At 37.8% G+C, this 18,858-nt stretch overlaps 1 protein-coding gene across 2 annotated transcripts in view; it reads left to right on the top strand.

Annotated features, from left to right (window-relative positions):
- Positions 1 to 18,858, top strand: part of LOC103475879 (roundabout homolog 2-like) — a 91,438-nt gene that overhangs the window by 40,740 nt on the left and 31,840 nt on the right. For both annotated transcript variants that reach the window (XM_081615622.1, XM_008427819.3), the window contains exons 3-8: positions 9,419 to 9,576; positions 9,780 to 9,900; positions 10,038 to 10,176; positions 12,723 to 12,859; positions 14,673 to 14,797; positions 17,132 to 17,303. In XM_081615622.1, the coding sequence (XP_081471748.1) occupies positions 9,419 to 9,576; positions 9,780 to 9,900; positions 10,038 to 10,176; positions 12,723 to 12,859; positions 14,673 to 14,797; positions 17,132 to 17,303 (852 nt within the window). The remainder of the gene's footprint in view (positions 1 to 9,418; positions 9,577 to 9,779; positions 9,901 to 10,037; positions 10,177 to 12,722; positions 12,860 to 14,672; positions 14,798 to 17,131; positions 17,304 to 18,858) is intronic.

Genomic DNA, 18,858 nt, shown 5'->3' with positions numbered 1-18,858 from the left:
CAACATTAGGTAGCAACTGGGAGAGTTTAGTTACCTGGTATTTTCAAGAATATACAGTATATAATGATATTTAAAATTGTCTTTTTAATGGTGTTTGGACTTATGCTTCACCAGAGGTTGCTTATTTCCATTTCCCTCCAGTAATAGCAAAGTCGCCACCTTCAATTTGAGCCTAGTCTGTAATTCACCATACTAGTAATGACTGACCTGTAACAAAAACAGTAATTTAAAAATGTAAAATTATGTCATAATGGTGTTATTTGTACCACAATTTCTAAATCAAATTCCCCATCTCGTACGTAAACGTGAATCAATACGTTTCCCCCAGACAACTCTGTCAAACAGATGTTTATTAGTCCGACAATTAGTGGGTTTGTAAGACTGAATGGAAGCAAATGAAAAAACTACTTTTATGCTTTATAAACTTGATTTTTTTTTTACTTGTGAATGTCTGATTGCACAACACTGGCATCAGTCTTTCTTTAGTTTCTCATTGCATGTTGTTTGGCCTTAAACAGTCACTATGAGATTAACCTATGCAAGCGGCTGCTGGATCTGCTGTTAAACTACTGACAACCACACAGCAGCTGCAGTAAGATGCACTCTTGATTTCACCCACTTAGCTTGAGAAGAAAAAGGAACTAAATGATGTGCTGGCGCAAGACAAATAAAAGTAATAAACTATGATAAAAATATTTAGTGCAAAAAAACCCTCTTCAAAAACCATTGCGTTTTGCCTCAATGCCAAGATACCTTTCATAATCATGAGGCAAAAATCACTTTTGCAAAGAGATTGTTTTTGGTATGTTAGGAGAAATCGCTCCGCATTACCTGTTTACTTTCACAAAAGTCTCCTGCGATGATAATCTTCAGTGAAAGCAGGAATGCAGTCAGCGATCTAATTCATCACTGTCCACGTAATTTATCACCCTGATGAATACCAGAAAAAACTGACAGAAATTCATTTTGAGATTTCAAGGTTCTCTGGCTCTAAAATTTGATGACATCTGCTCCGTAAGTGACTGCGCTGTTTCACATTAATGCCATGGTTTACCACTCAAGAGTGTGAGAGAGCCATAAATGAATGCCAACAACCTTAAGGTTTCCATGTCTCCATTCAGGGTTACATTATTCATAAAAAGTTGATTCAGTTGTGTTCTGTACTGCTGTTGAGAAGACAAAAATGTAATAGCTAATGTAAGTCTGGACTGGGCTTCTAGCCTCAGGGGACATTCTGTAAATGCTCCTCATCTCCCTGCTGATCTTAGTCCTGACTGATTGCTGATGACTTTTTTAGGCCACAGACATGTTAAGTTGTTTATTTATGCAAGGAAGGGGAAAAAGAAAAGAATCCCTGGTGCAAATGGCCCCTTTCGCCCTGAAAATGTTCTCCCCCATGACTGTGTGTCAACATTTCCGTCTTGGTTTCTGTTCCTGTGTCCTGAACGATGGTGATGTGTTTGCAGTCCACAGCAAAGCTTGCAATATATGTATACAGTTGTTTTCTATTTGTTTCTGTGCGTGTTTGTATGCATGCATGTGTCCGGATGTATTTTCTGTATGCGACAGATGTGGAACATCCTTGACTTATTGAGAAAGTGACACACACCCTACAGGCTATGTTCTTGAAAGAGATTCTTCAGCAAACTCCAAATCACAATTTAGCAGACCCCTGTCACGAGAAATCTGATGGCTTTAAAGCTTTTTTCAACACAGGACCACTGACTGCACACACGACTAACTTGTTCATAATTCATGACAACAGGCTCAAGTCCTTTGTGAAGGATTCATACCACTTGAACCTTTTTCTGCATTTTGTGACATTACAATCAGAGATTCTTTTGTTTTGTTCCGTTTTTTTAAACAAAATCTGCTTTTGGCATTGAGTGTTTTGTAGCAAATATAGCTGCAAGCTGCTCAGAATGCACGGCCCTTTCAAATTTGCATGCATTTCAAAAGGATCTGAACGGAAACTCCTTTAAAAAAAAGGTTTTGATTCAGTGTAGATGGATTGAAAGCATCAACACATCATGATGCTGCCACCTCCAGAAAAAGTCTTCAACATCTTTTTCTGCATGTTTGCATATTGGCCAATTTTGATTTCATCTAAACAGAACACCTTCATACACACGTCACTAGAACTATGAATGTTTTTTTTTCTTTTAATAAGGGCCTTTTTCTTTAACCATTTTTTGATAAAGGCCAGATTTTCAGTGTTTAACAATTTGTTGTCTTGATTCTCCCACATAAATTGTGAATCTTCAGGTCTTCCAGAGTTACAATGGGTCGCAAGGTCTTCACTGAATATTGCTCTGGTTATTCATCCTGTCAGTGTGAATGCCAATGCTGAATGCCAATGCACGGCACATTTTCAGATTTGTATGTATAAAAGAAAATACATTAGAGCTGTGCAAACTATCAGGATGATATAATTGTATTTTTGCATTTATTTATTTCAGAGTTTTTTTTAAAAAACAAAGAAAACAAATAACCAGTAGGACAAGAGAAAACATGTGCATACAAGAACAAAAAATTTAATTATTGCTGCTTTTCTGTTTGAAAAGGAGTAAGAAGAAGTGAACACTTATTTAATCCTTCTCTCAGTTTAATAAAATATATCACAGATTATTGTGAATTTTATACATAAATAGTACCATTTGATAATTCACAATGTTCTGCAATTTTAGTAAATTAGACTTAAGGAATTATTGTGTGTAAGAAAACTAGTATCATGCATTACTCTGACGACTCTTTTTACAATACTGTAGTGTGTAATATCGCAAATACAAACTATTACTTGGATGCTGTATCAGGCAGAACACTATATATGTCAAGCCTTTGTACCGTATATGTTTAACTTTGCATATTGAGAGTTAATCATAATTATTGTTGTCATTGTAATGTGAATCAATAGTTTTTTTAAGGTTTAACGTAGTCCCGGAAACCAAACATAATTTCCCTTCCATTTTTTGTATCTGGGCTATTTTGTGTCAGTACATCAAATAAGAAAAATACATTGAAATTTGACAGCAGTTTGCGAGACAAAAATGTTATAAAGCTTTAGTGGTGGAATACCTTCGCTAGACGCTGTATTTTTGAGCAGAGTTCCTGTTTGATATGCAGCCTGAATGCAGTTTAAAATTCTGTTTGTTTCCTAGATGATGCAAGCTTTATCTACATGCGGCACCGCACTCCGTCACTGCATCTGTGTTTCCCAAATGGAAATACAGCCATCTGTTACACACAGAAAACACACAAGGTGTTTGCATCTTCATCTTCCCTCCCTACTCATTAACAATTTCCCTTTTGCCTTCAGTGGTGTTTTCACTTCTGCCACAACCATTCTCTTTGTGTGAGTTTGTACAGCATGAAATTATAAAAATCCCCTCAGTGAATTGTTAGCTTACTTGCCCACCAACACACACCTATAGACGAGGCACACTTGACTATGTGTTGTGGAAAGTAAACAGACTGCTGGCTGAGTTAATTTTGTTATTTTGTCACCCGACGCCATCTGTCCGTCACACCTTGTTTATTTCTCGCTTTGTGTAATGAACTAAACAAATGTCTTCCTGTTTCTGATTAATTGATAAACAGATTCAATTAGACATATTTACTATACTTACGATAAGCTACATTATTTGTAAATGAGCTCAAATAGTAATCTAAAAGAAAATGCTGCTTGTAAAATGGATAGGCAATGTGGACGGGAAAGATTTGTTACCTGTTAATAGCCAATCACGCAGAAAAGAAATGATTCCAGGTTGAAACATTGTAATCTAAGCATATGTGATCACGCTTAGATTCATTTTTGTTCACTGTACTTTGTGGAATATTTTTTTTTCTCCATATAGCCAGTGGACACCAAATGTCTCCTTTCAAACAAGAGCAAAGAGAGCACTTCACCGGGTTGCTCCGCAGTATGGAAGGCTACACTTACAAGGTGCTCACAGCTGCATGATGTAAAATATCATTTTCATGATGTAAGTGAAAATAGTTAGTCTTTAATATTTTTTAGCACTCTCCATGCAACTCTTTAGCTCTTTTGCCAAACTGAAGCTAAGATGGTGACTGTGTGCTGCACCACTTTAAGGTTTTACTGAAGCTTCCCCTCTCTCTATTGCCCCCCCCCCCCCCCCCCCCACACACACACACACACACACACACACACACACACACACACACAGCAAAGCTCAGAAACGTTGAGAGAGACCTCAGGTGTAGTGAAATTTAGCATTTATCTCAAGCATATTACTACAGTCACAGATATTGAAAACTTAAGCTATAAGCAACTCAGATTTTTTACTTTTGTGTTTCCTACCTCTCTGTATTTTCCTGCCTGTCTTTGTCTGTAGCAGCAGTAGGAGGGGCTTTCCCAGGATGCCATTCAGACTAGAACATTCACTGCTTATGAAGCAGGTGCATGCAGTGGGTATTAAACCTCCTGATGTTATGCAAATGGAAATTTGACTTCATAATCATAATTGTTCATCTTAACACTGTTGGTGTGTCTGAATGGTTCCCCTAGGAAATATAATGCCTACTTTCTGAATGACTATAGTGAATTTGTTATTAAAACTCTTCATCTTACATGTCGTACGTTATGAAATAGCATAAAAGGATTATTTCAAACAAGATGGAATCTACAGGAGCATCGTTGTTTTTATTGAAACGGCGGAAATCTAGATTTTAGATGACAATCAGTCATCTTTTGAGAGCAGATGAGCATACAGAACCTGTGGTGAAATTACGAAATGTCCCTTTTCAAGAAAGTAGAAATATAATTGCATGTCCACATGCTAATAAACTGCATGTTAACACAGCAGGAGGCGGTCACTTTTGTATGAATTTGGGACAAATTGTAATTTTGACCTATAAATGATGTAAGAAAAGGAAATCAAGAGACGCCATGACTAAAAATATGGTAAAAAATGTTAATATTCGTCCTGCAGCTCTTTGTGCAAAACGTCTAGCCAAATGTCTTTACAAAGAGGTGATGGTACGAGAAGGAGCACAACTTAGCAGCAATTTCTAGGCCACAGATTTGACCACTCAAAGTTTTGGACTTTGTTGCAAATGTTAAATTATTAATGTTATTTCATCACAATAAGAGAACCAGAGACAGGCGTGTAAAATGTGTCCTGTGGGCAACATATAGATTTAAGTCCAAAATGTGTCTGTCAAAATGTTTACTAATTGCCTGAAAACCAAACTCGTTGGGGCAGAGATTAAACTTTAAACGGAACAACCTTCAATATACAGTAAGATATATCATGGTTAATGTGCCCCACATTTTTCTGATCTTTACTTTTAAAAAATGTGAGGTTACACATAGAGGTTGCTCACAGCAGTACTTTCATGATTATCAGCGTATTATTTATTTAGAATTCAGATCTCCAATGACAGATGCTAGCATACGTCTGCATTCTGCTTTCTCCAGTTTCTTCAGTTTGTAATCATTTAAATCGATAGTAACGTAAAATATAGTTGTGTAACAGAGAAAAATGCCTCATTGTCTCTTTTCTTCCTTCAAGGATGCTTGACGAGATACACTGCACAAAACGTCTCCAATTTTTTTTACCATATATATTCCCTCTTTTGATCACGTAATGAGTCTCTGTATAGTTATTTGTTTTCACAGACTGCCACCTTGTCACGTACCTTTACCACCTATTGTTCCATGAAATGAAGCCCATTTACAAATTATTCTCCTTCTGATTTGATAAATGTAACTAGCAAATGGGTGAGACCCCTGAATGCCTTGTTTGAATAATTGAGCAGTACTCAATCAAACAGCATTAGGCAGCGGTGGCAGGCACAGCATCTGAAATAATTACCACCAGACAGCAGACTACACATTACTGCTGCCTCTGCGGGGGTTCCTCGTTTGAGAAAAACAGATTAGAACACCAGCACCTCCACCCCATGTCTCGCATGCCATCGTACGCACCACCCACAGAACACCACATGGGCCTCTTAGCGAGATCAGGCAGGGAAAAGGGAACACCCACTACAGCATGGAAGGCGGTAGGATGGCGACCATTCATACATACTGTCAGGACTGAATAAATCACTGCCAGACTGCCAGCAGCGCTGATGTATTTGACCACGCTTTCACAGCCTTTTAAATTGACAGCAGCCTATTAAGAAGAAATTGCATGCAACAAGTAATTCACTTCCAATTTACACGGACATGATTCGGCACACTCCATCATAAAGCAACCAAATTATTATTGGAAACAAAATAAACCCCCAAATGTTTTAGTGATTTCACATTGTTCTGAAAGTTGGTAATGTCTACGCACTGCCATGAATATAATTTGGTCTGAGAATTTCGGAAATATTTTAATCTAAATACACATTTGCAAAAACAAGCTAGTATTTCAGAAGGCATATACACACTGAACTCGTTTACATTTTGTCACATAACAACCACCCACCATTATGTATTTTAATAAGATGTCATGTGGTAAACTAACACGTATGAAAGGAAAATTACACAGTTTGGGAAGGATTTGCAATAGTCCATTTTTTTACAACGTAAACACTGGAGTATGTACAATACCTGAAAATCTATCCAAACGTGAACATCCACCTAATGACGGGACAGCTGTAGTCATAGCAACAGCCAAGAGGCCATGTTGACTGTAGAGGAGCAGTGGAGGTCCAGAGCACAGCTGGGAGAGTCTGCTGAGGGAAACCACGACTCTTGTCCCACATCCAACTGAGATCATGTAGAAATATCTGTTAAAATGCATTCAAAGAAAATGGACAATAATTCTATAGATATCCCCCCCAAAAAAAAAAAACTAACTTAGTTGTAGTGTTAGAATTTACTCATAGCTGCTGAATAGAAATGCACACCACACTTTTCAGATTTGTACTTGTCAAAAATGTGGAAAAAAACTTCTTTATTTTCCTTCAAAACCACAAATCTACACCAAATTGTATCAGTCTGTGACACATACTTCAAATAAATCCGTAAATAAGTTTCTCTCTGTTCTCTCTCTACGCTCATCAGAAATGTTCAAAAGACATTTTTTTTGTTTGTTTTTTTAGTTTTCACTTACTTCTCTGTCAGTGTCTTTACACTTCATGTACCCAATTATCTAGTTTTCAAGTTTTCCCCCTGTTTACGTCTGAGTTTTGAAGCCTCCCGGGACACGATTTAGAAAAGCATTGTCAACACGGGGACAAGCAACGCTGTTGTGTGCCTGGACGGATGCAACGTTGCCTGCAATGGAATGGGTCACTAAGCGTACACTACAACATGACAGCCAACCAGGCATACGTCTGTGCCAAAGTAGTGTTGCAACTGAGACTCATTTACTGCGGGATGTGATTGACAGCTGGGCCAAAGGGCCACTGGCTGCTTCCTGATTTCCTTTTCACTCGAGGTGTCCTCGGGGACTTGGAATTCATGCTACAGTATATCTACAGAACAGCTTATGGCATTAATGAGGATAAAAGGCAGACTGAGCACCATGCAAGTTTATGCTGCTCGGAGTTTTACAAACTATCACTTACAGTGAGATATAATTAATCTCTCCCACTTTTCATTAATTCCTCATACGTTAAAGCAGAAATGACAGTCTGCAGCTAATTTTTTTATTTTTTTTTATGCAGAAGCCCATAGCTCTTTGATGAGAAAAGGTAAGACGCATCGGTATTTTATTTTTGTGGCTGTGATTGATGTCACACACTGTTCTTTATTATTTAAAACAGGCCTACAGCAAGGCTTTGCGCAAAAACATGTCACAAGCTATTAATGCAAAGGAGTTACAAATCATTGCAGGATCCAACGTACAATCTCTATTTTTAAACCTAATCCCAACGAAGGCGTACAGTGTAGTCTTTCCTGCAGCTACTTAAAGCGGCGGCAGCTTTTAAACAGATATTTGTTTAACAGTTCTGACAGCATTATGGAGCTTTGAAGATTTTTTCCTTTTAACTTCACCTTAACTACCTCATACATCTGGTCAGGATGCGTTCTCTTGGCTTGTGCGGTAATTGTTTGAAACGTACTGTTGGAATAATGAAAATAAGACACAGATATTCTTAGATAAATGAAAATGTTGACTTGGAAATGATAAAAGTGTTCAAAATGGAATTCTAATGAACTAAAAAGTGTGTAGATGTGAGATAAAAATGGAATAGTGTTATATTTTACCCACGCTTGGCTTTGAGAGCTATTTTTTTTATATATATAAAATAGTCGTCGCCCTCCTTCCAGCTGGTGTGGATTCCTTGCAGGGAGTAATGAAGGAGTTTCCATATTAATATATATATATTTTCTTTGTTTTTTTTCAAAACGGGTACTATGACTGTGCTGGAACACGTCTCTGAAATTTGTTGCTATCACTGAGATGTTTTGAAATGTGTGTGCCCTTGCTCCTAAATGAGGCCTTTCTGCAATTTCACAGGTCTTTATGAAGGACTGTTTGATCCAGTTGATACCCTTAGTCACTTGTACTTTCTTTTCAAATTTGTACGCGGCATATTGCAAATGCATTTTCAGGAGTCCAAGGTCTGATGCCATGTCTGCTGCAAAAGAACAGGCTCTGCTTTTTCTTTCCAAGGTTTCATCAGAAAAACAGACTCAACCAAATTAGCAATTTTATCGGAACAACTGATTTCTTTCAATCTCATCACTGAAACATTTCTTTGCAGTACTTTTATTATGGACATCCTTCAGTTTGAGGCCCAGAGTGAACCTTCTTATACCCCTGAGTTGATGCTGGCATATAAGGCTTTAAAATATCACTGGCTCGTAGCTCGGCTCATAAATATTTTCACTGACCACAAGCTGCTTATATTTACCAAAGCAGAGATTACATGCAAGGTTTTTTTTTAACTCATACTTATCACATGAGCATCAAGCATTATTCTTAACCAGAACATTTTTTTTTTCTTTTTTTGCTAAGCTTCTGAGGTAGCCACATATAGAAAATGTGTATTTTACATCTGCTCTGTTTGCAATGTTGGAGGTTGTTTCAAATTTATTTCTTTGTATATAATTTTGTTTATTCTTTTATTACAGTACATTCAATAAACTCAAACTAAAGGAAACTAGTTTATAGTTAGAAGGTAATAAACTGGGGATTTTTCTCCCAAAAAAATGGAGAGGCCACCTTGTGTGGCTGTATGAAATATGAAGATTTTTTTTTTTTTATGGTGAATTCTTTACAGATTTTTTTTAAACATATACATTACTGTATGCACTTGCACTTTGCAATCTACCGCCAGGGCTTGGCCTCTATTTTAGAAAACTGTGAAATACTTGCTAAAGAAAAGATCATTTATTCTAAGAGTGACCTTTTGATTCCCAAAACCAGCTGGAGGAAGTCAAATATTTAAAGAAATCATACATCATTACTTTTATAATATGATTCTGTGTTACATCTGCTTTCAATTCTAGTGTTGCGAGATGACTTCCGTCAGAACCCGCAGGACGTGGTGGTGGCGGTTGGGGAAACTGCGAGTTTTGAGTGTCAGCCTCCGCGCGGGCATCCTGAGCCGACCGTATTCTGGCGAAGAGACAAAACTCAACTGGATCTCAAGGATGACAGGATCATGGTAGGTTCACTTTCCAAAGAAGGACATGGCGGTAACAACAAAGAAGAATAAAATGTGAAGCTATGTTGCTAACCTCGAAAAAAAAAAAAAATCATAGAAACATGTCAATCATCTTGTTTGCTGTTTAATGAAAAACTGCATGTTAACCTTACATTTACGTTAATAATAGCTTTGAACTGGTTAGTTAATTTTGCCTTCTTCAGGTCCGAGGAGGAAAGCTGACCATTTCAAATACTAAGAAGAGCGATTCAGGGATATATGTGTGTGTGGCCTCTAACATGGTTGGAGAAAGGGAAAGTGAAAAAGCACAACTTTCAGTATACGGTAGGAAATCTCTTCTACACTCTGTGCATAATTTAAAAACCGGCAAAGTGCAGAAATACTCACTCACTCTCGATGCACCGACAACATTTAACCCCTTTGCCTAATTAACACCTACGCTGTATACGATCCTCATTTAGAAAGACCAGCATTTATGCAGCGCCCTGTGAACCAGGTGGTTCTGGTTGATGAGAGTGTGGAGTTCAGATGTCAGGTCCATGGTGACCCGCCGCCTGCTCTGCGCTGGAAAAAAGAGGATGTGGATGTTTCTCGTGGCAGGTGAGGGCCGGGAGTGAATGTGTGCAGTCCATAATAAGCACGTCTGTCAGTGAGCACTGCAGCAGTGAAAATGAGAACATTTAAGCACGTCTAAGTGTTAGGACAATTAAAGAATGATACTTAAAATTCAGGATTCGAAAACGCATGTCAAACATTTTAATTAGCAGCACATTTTCTGCTCAAATAACACACAAAAGTTTGAGAAATGGGTGTGTGTGTGTGTGTGTGTGTGTGTGTGTGTGTGTGTGTGTGTGTGTGTGTGTGTGTGTGTGTGTGTGTGTGTGTGTGTGTGTGTGTGTGTGTGTGTGTGTGTGTGTGTGTGTATGCGTGTGTGTGTGTGTGTGTGTGTCTGGGATGTGATGTGTGGATGCTGGTATAATTCAAACCACATGAGGCCTCTACAGTACAACATGATGCAATCCAGTGTAAGAACACACACAACTGATATCAGAATTTACTGCAGAATGTATCACCAAACACTCTTACAGATGGATTGGATATTAATAATTTCAAGTCATTGTTGGACTTTGTGGGGGTTAATCCATCACAGTGGGCAACATTAAATACACTGATCAACCAAAATATTATGACCACCCTCCTAATATCGAGTGGTTTTCTATTTCTTGTTAGAAACATTTCTTATTATTTCACGCTGCAGTTAGATGTTATCTGCCTGGCTCAGGAAATCAGTAGAAAATTCATTAAAGAAATAGCGATGTATAATTGAATATCTTAACTGAAATGGAAATATGTGCCGTGTCTATGACCATCAACGTCTATTGCAATTATTATTTTCACTTTGTTGACCAAATTGAGACATGTTTTTAAACCTTTTGAAAACATATGCCAGTTGCTGCCAGGGTGCTCTGTTACGCTGTTAGCTTATCTATATTTTGCTAACATATTTGGCCAATAAAAAGGGTTCATCATGGTGGAACCTGTCACAGCAACTAACAACGTACAACAAGCTGCAGAACTGAAACAAAAGACCAGGTTATATCCTCCTATTGTTCAGGGATGTAGTAAAGACTTTTGGGTGTAAAAGCAAGGAAGTAGTGGCCAATGGAGCAGCACATAGAATAAACTGTGATGCTTTGTTATCTCCGGCTATTCTGTCAGACCATTATTAAAATCCAGTAATATACAAGCATTTAATATAAACTGGACGCCATGCTTCACCTTCACACAGAAAAGTTTTTTTTTTTTCCCCGGCTGCTGTTTAACTAATTCTCCTTCTCCTGACTCCTTTGAAGAACTTTGCACCACTAGACAATCTTATTCTGTTTTTCACTGTCGCACCTGTTTTAATTTTCCTGTTGACCTTTAACATGTTGCTCATATTCTCCTGCAAACCGCTGGGGCGCCACCGCAACAGAGTGGTGAATGTTTTTCATTTGAGCAGTTATTAGTAATAATGTCGTGGCTGATATGTTTCAGACGACTATTACTCGGCTCTCTGTCTGGCAGCCTCCCTACCATCCTGGGTTGTGCCCTCTGACTGTAAACTATGTCCTACTTCCAGAACCAGCTTCCCTCACTTTCCTCCTTTCACTTCTTTCATTCTTTTCCAAAACCTACCAGCCTCCTGGGACATGTGTATCTGGGTCAGGGATGCGCTGTGAATGGAGTCCTCACCAGACTCTGGACGGACCTCCATAACCACCCCCACCAAACCCATCCCCCACATCAATATTCTGCCCACACCCTTTTGGAACATCTTTTCTCGAATGTGACTTTTTCTCACCCTCTGTAGCATTTCTCTGCCTGACTTGTCTTCCATCTTTGAATCAGTATGGCTGGCTAGACAATTTCACAAGATCTTTCATGCCAAAGGGGACCCAGGAGAGGGAGACCTAACTCCTTGCTCCCCTACTCATTTCGTCTCTTGGCCCTTCGAGACGCTTATCTGAACTCGGCTGGCTGAGATGGTTCTCTCACTCTTAACTGCGCTGCTGCCGTCTCACGTTTGCTTCGCTGATGGATACACTCAAATACATGGAACATCTCTATGAATTAGTTATGTTTTACTGCTTGGCCCAATCATCACATTCAGTTTCTCAGACTGTGCCACTCCCTTACTGTCAGACTGTTTGTCTGTGCCTCCCTTTCTCTCTCTCTCTCTCTCTCTCTCTCTCTCTCTCTCTCTCTCTCTCTCTCTCTCTGTCGCAAAGACACACACTCTCATGAACTATACAACAACCCACACTACAGTGTGGGCTGTGCGTCTTTATGAATATTGAAATAGTGGAACAATCAGCGTTCTAGCTGAAAGCCCCTTTCATTTTTCTGTGCCTTCATCTCTGAGTTTAATTGCTCTTCTTTTCATCCCATCCCTAGCAATTGCCTGAGGAAGTCTGTTGTTATTCTATCAAAAAATGACACTTCCTTTTTAGAGTTTCCGTGCAAAACGTCTCACACACACAAGTTTACACACCACAATGTTTGTTTTCCTTCACAGAAATAACTTTTGAATTTGTATTTACATGATTTAGAGTCTTTACTTGGGTTACACTTGTAATGTTTAACGTCTCACACCTCTTCTCCAGGTATGACATCAGATATGACAGAGAGGACTCCCTGCTGAGGATAAAAAAGGCATCTGTCAGCGATCAAGGGACGTTTACGTGCGTAGCAGAGAACCGTGTGGGTAAAGCCGAGGCCTCGGCCTACTTGACCATCAGAGGTGGGTAGCTGCTGGTGCTCTCTTTATATATATTTTTCTTTTTACCAAAGTTACTTTTAGCAAAAAAAAAATGTAGGCCATTTCTTTGGGGAGGTGACAATATGCCTCTCAAAACTTGCAAATCGTTATATTTCTTTTTTGATTCATAATTTGTTTCTGACACCACACATACAGCTAAGGCTTTCAAGAAAGTTACAGATGACAATTCTTTTTTTTGTTATCTGGATAACTTGCCTGGCTAACAATAGGAGGTTTACTCTCATGTTTTGATATGATTTGTTGATAGTTTGGCTATTAACTTGATACTCCATTGTAATTTGGGAACTTAGTTTTGTCAGGTATTCCCAATGTCCTTCATTTATTAAAAAAAGCCTTTAATGCCAGTGACGCCATGTATCTGCTTGAGACAGTCATAGTGTGACAGTAATTACACATTGTTTGGGTCCCTGTGTCGAGATACATGAAGGTTCTAAAAGTTAATCATTTCAAAACAACTTGAATTATTCAACAAACTATTTCTTAAGGGTGACTATCTGAGAAAATGGTACATAATAATAAAGTAACTAATTAACTTTATAATATGGGTTGAATGATCCATTTGTTATTGTGTTGTTATATGAAAAGTATAACGGCAAAAAGTAAAATATTTGGTGTTTTATTGACTTAAACATAAGACACATATATATTAACATATATATTACATTTAGAAAGTGTTTACATAAGTATGTGTTTAAAAAAAATAAATACGTTATGATTTTAAAACATCATATACCTTTAATTTCACTATTATTAATGCTAATAACATTATTGAAATTTTTATTTTAACAGCAGAAAGCATATTTTTGGTGTGAATTCAGGGATTCACTCAAACCATTGCTTTTTTTCCTACCATGGCAGTCTCGTATCAGCTCATACTAAATATAATTATTGAAAATCTCTGTTCAGTTGGTTTGATATTTTTTATTGGTCTTTAAATCTCCTTTTGTTCTAGGTCTGTATCACATGCTGCATATCTGTTTGGTTATCAAACAGATCTTTCAACTGCATACATGTATTTATTTATTTATTTTAATAAATTTTGGATTGTGGTTTTTGGTATTGCTACGAGGGTTAGACTCCATGCCATCCCCTGCTTTGGTGACAGAGTTACCCTTCTTGTCCCTGAGCTTCATGGATGGAAACCCAGCTCCATTTCATTCATTTCTGATTTTCATTTCTTTCTTTTCCTGTCCCTCTGTTCTGCTCCTCTGCTTTCCTTCTCTCTGTGTTGCGTGTCAATGTCACCCACACCATTGTTGTGTCACCAGCTCGCCCCGTTGGTAAGTAAGAGGTGATCCCATTGTGCATGAGCTTATTTTATTTCTTTTTTTTTCGTTGTTGTTTTTATTTTTCAATCACAGACATGTTCAGTATGCATGAGCTCTTGTTGCATTCCACAAGCACAGTCATCAAGTATTTTTTTAAGACATGCATATCTGCTCTGTATCAACCTCTGACTTCCACTGGAAAACTTAATATGTATATTCTGAATTCTTCCAATATGTGGGTTCAGGTGTGGTTGACGTGCCGTAGTTGAAACACTACAATAGAGACAACGTTTGAAAATTTATGACATTTCAGTGGCTTGTTTGACTAGTAGAAATAAGAATTAGTTCAATGAAAAGAAAACACCCAGTGCATGAAATTCTTTAGCTTGCAGCTCTTCATCTAGTAGAGATACACATACTCATGATATAGCCTAACAGTAATGAGAAGTCTACTAGAATACATTGCCTTTTTATGTTTTGTTTTTTTTGTTCATTTTCAAACTCAGAGGCACCTCAGTTTGTGGTGAGACCTCGGGACCAGATTGTGGCTCAGGGACGGACGGCTACCTTTCCCTGTGTGACCAGAGGCAAACCTCAGCCTACAGTCTTCTGGCAAAGAGAAGGCAGCAAGGTGAGCAATTTGAAGAGGTTGGCGCTTGAGTTGCAAAAATAAAGCTTTCATACTTAGACTTGTCAAGTTTAAAAGCTGGACTTAGACTTGTCTTCTAAGGGCTGAAGACTTAACGTAGGTTTATGGAGGGACAACAGGGTAACTACTTTTTTTCTGAGTTTTACAAAAACATTCTAAACATTTGAGTAGAAAATATTAACTTTAGACCTTCTTTGATAATATTTGACTCATTCTTTGATAGTATTTGACTCTTATTTTGACTCGTATTATCTGTGATTCTATTCTTTAATAATATTTGAGTCATCACATATTTAGGCTTAAAATGTAATGTAACAATACAATGCAGAAAATGGCCCGATTTTGAAATTGTGGCATAGAGCCAGTGTTTTTGTGGCATCTAGACTAATTTAGATTAGTTATATCTCAATATCAAGAATTCTTTGATTTATCAAAAAAGGAATGGCGTCGCAAATATTAAATGAAGATTCCTTAAAACACAATTTGTGAACTTTTATAGTTTTAATAAATTCCTAAAATTACCAGTTTTAACGCTTTGGCATTTTTTTTACCAAGTTAGCTCGTCTATTATGTAGAAGTATTAGACTAATCATCTAGACAGTATAAAAAAAGTCAAAACACTGATTGGGAAAAATTTTAAATCAACATGTGATGTTGAAAATCCAAGTAAACACATGTCAGATTTATTTAAATCAATGTAAAACACTATTTATATTTTAAAGTGAAGAGATTTTAGGGGATTTTGTAATCAGGTCCGGTGACGTATTGAAGCATCTCTATTGTCGCAGCTCCATTTTTGATAGTGGGATCAAGGGTGTGAAATTAAATCCCTAATCCAAAAATATACAGGATAAAGGTCCATTACTTTTGCTGTGACATCACCATATTTCTTTTCTTTACAATTTCAAATATCAGCTGATTATCTAACAATGGCACTTCAATGAAACATTAATACCATCAAATGGTCAGAAAATATTTTGCTTAGTAATTTATATTTGGAAAATTTAAATTCCATTTTGACTTTTGCTTGCAAGGTTTTGTCAGCCTGGTGTTTTCGCTCAATAGTATAAAACGGAATAATGTTGTTTTAGCATCATTGTTGAAGAATCTGAATTGTGTTGACGCTATGATGTCCACATGCGAGCCCTGCATTACATATGAGACCTGCAGCATTCATGGGGTGGAAAAATATGTGCCAGCCCATTTCATCTGTTCATCAAATTGTGAAGGCTTGAGGGGTCAAAGGTGTAGAAAAGTGATGCTGGAGCATTTTTTTTACCATGACATCCTATCTTCCTATACAGCTGAAACAAAATGCCTCAAAATCCAGGTAAATACACTACAAATAAAATAATAGATAATATAAATGAAGAGAATAAGTAAGTGCATGACGTGACTTTAATCAGACTTACCAAAACATAAGCGTTAAACCTCTCACTCTCACTGATTTCAACTTTCAGAATATGTGGCACATTTCTCTTTTGCTTCAACCGTTGGTGCACAAACCAATGTCCATAAAGAGCTAGCGCTTTAGCTAAAATGTTTGGATTAAAAAGGAAACGGCTTCAACTAAAAGGATCAACACAGGTCAGAACAGAATGTGGTTCTGTTCCACATATATATAATGAAGTGGTCATTTATTATCAATCCACGCCCGTCTGACGAGCCAATTCACTTTGCGAGAGACAATGTCATGTGCTGCATTAGCGTCATTAGACATAATGAAAGCAGGCTAATGTCCTTTCCTGTCCATCAGTCGGTCCGCCTGGGGTGCAGAGGCACAGAGCCCTGATGCCTCAATTTCATGGTCATGAGTGCAGGTTATCACAGCAGGAGCAGTACTTTGGTGAGAAGCTGTAATTCTAACCAAGCAAAAGAAACATTGACCCCCTTTATTCAACAAGATTGCACATAGCATTTTAGAATATGACATGTTTTGATTGTAGCACTTATTTCTTTGTTTCCATTGTCATCCAAAATGGATTTCAAAAAATGTCTTCAAGAAGAACATCTGAAACTTTGACACCAATGCACATCAGAATAAGACATTAAATAGATTAATTGGTTGTGACACTATTAACTATATAGAAACTAAATGATGCTACTTAGTAGTTCAGTAATATGACTTGGCTTTCTTTGATGCTGCTGGCGTTCACCAATGCAGCTGAATTTTTCTTAATAAAGTAGTATGCATTTGTCAATTCATGTTTTTTTATATAATATACATTTGCTTTAGTGAAAACTCACACATCAGTAAAAAAGAAAAGTAAACATCTAATCTCAATTTAAATTTTTTCCAAACGTTTGCTTTTGTAGGATCTGCTGTTTCCCAACCAACCAGCACAGGGGGACGACCGAGTGTCTGTGTCTGTGAATGGAGAGCTGACCATATCATCTGTGCAGCGCTCAGATGCAGGCTACTACATCTGCCAAGCCCTCACAGTGGCAGGCAGCATCATGGCCAAGGCCCAGCTGGAGGTAGCAGACGGTAAGGCAGGACTCAGTAGCACATGCACACCATCCTCATTTACAGGAAAAGAAAATGTCTGCTTTTGGAGCACGGATTTTTAGTTATGCGATCTACTGCCGGAGTAGTGCTCGATTCAATCCCGAGCCGCTGATTAGTGAGTCGAGGTTTCTCTACTTCAGCAATATTGATGAAACTCTAGCACCTCGCTCGCTACTTGCATTATGAATGGAGTGTGTGTTTGATGTTGGTCTAGCTTCACCTGTGATCCCTTTGGTGCTTTCATTTCATGAGAAACACAAACACATAAGCTGTGCAGCATGGCTGATGGTGCACAGCAGCATCAGCCCACACTTGTAGTTTCCTGACAAAGATTTCTTAAGTTCTAAAAGCCAGTCACCCTCAATCATCTTTTCACTTCCAACTCTGTATGATGGAAAAATTAAAAGGCAGAAACAGTCTAAAACCCCTCAAAAATGTCTGCTTTGTGAAGAGACACTTTACACTTTTTATTTTTTTTATCAAAGCTTTAATGTCAGCATTAAGTGCTCAGCTGCTGGCAGCTGGGAGTTGTTTCCACTCCTCATTTCATTTGTTTCTTGGCTTTTTTTTTTTTTCCCGCCCACACATTATTAAATTAACATCTGTGGAAGGGTTTTTTTTTCTTTTTTGGGGGGGTGGGGGAGTCAGAATGACTCCTGTCACTCAGAGGAGATGGATCAATATCAAAATGTTAGGTGTAGAAAGCGAGCGTTGGGAGAAACGTCTTTGACAGATGGGTGTAAACAGAGACGGAGAGTGTTGGCTTGAGGCCTGGGTGGATTTTGGAGGCTTGCAGAGTTCCATTTGTGGAATTATTTAAGATTATCACGTGGCGCATCGTACAACAGGGTTTACATGTGGATAAAAAGTTTTTAAAGGTGCAAATATGCATTATTTATCACTGAATTCAATTTGCATCTGACAAAATCGATTTAAACTTCAAAACATGGCATTTGGCTGGATTAAAATATTCAATTACTCATATGTTCAGCATCTTTGTATCAAAAATAACTTACGTTCATAAAGCCACTTTATTTCATCAGATCATGCAAAAGAAAAGAGATGTGTATGTGGAGAAAAGTACGGGTGTTAATGCGTTACATATATGGTATTGAGTGAAAAAAGCAGAAACATGGTTTCTAGGCTGTGAGAGTTACTTCTGACAGAAACATTTTATTACTTTGGTGGTTTAAAGCTCATTTCGATACAGAAGTGCCCCCTGAAAAAGAACAAGACTTTAATATCGTAGTTTGCTCTGCCATCACTTGGGATGATGATGAGTTGCCTTACAGAAAGGATATTTTCGTAGAAATGTTCCTTCTTTTTCCAGCAAAGACCAATCTTATGACTGAAAAAAGAAATTATTTGCTTGCTCCCAGTGAAAAATGGATAAGAAAATTTTAAAATCTCTTTCCATCCATCCAGCTGTCCATCATCAATTCTTTTGTTCCCGATCCATATCTCATAACCTTTGTCGTATGTTGAATAGATGGACCGGAAATTCAAGATGCTAGTTGTTGTCTTTTTTTTCCAG

The sequence above is a fragment of the Poecilia reticulata genome, chromosome 14 (genome assembly GCF_904066995.2).
Source record: "Poecilia reticulata chromosome 14, P_reticulata-male-v2, whole genome shotgun sequence".
Taxonomy (NCBI): domain Eukaryota; kingdom Metazoa; phylum Chordata; class Actinopteri; order Cyprinodontiformes; family Poeciliidae; genus Poecilia; species Poecilia reticulata.
This window is presented reverse-complemented; position numbering and strand designations above follow the sequence as displayed.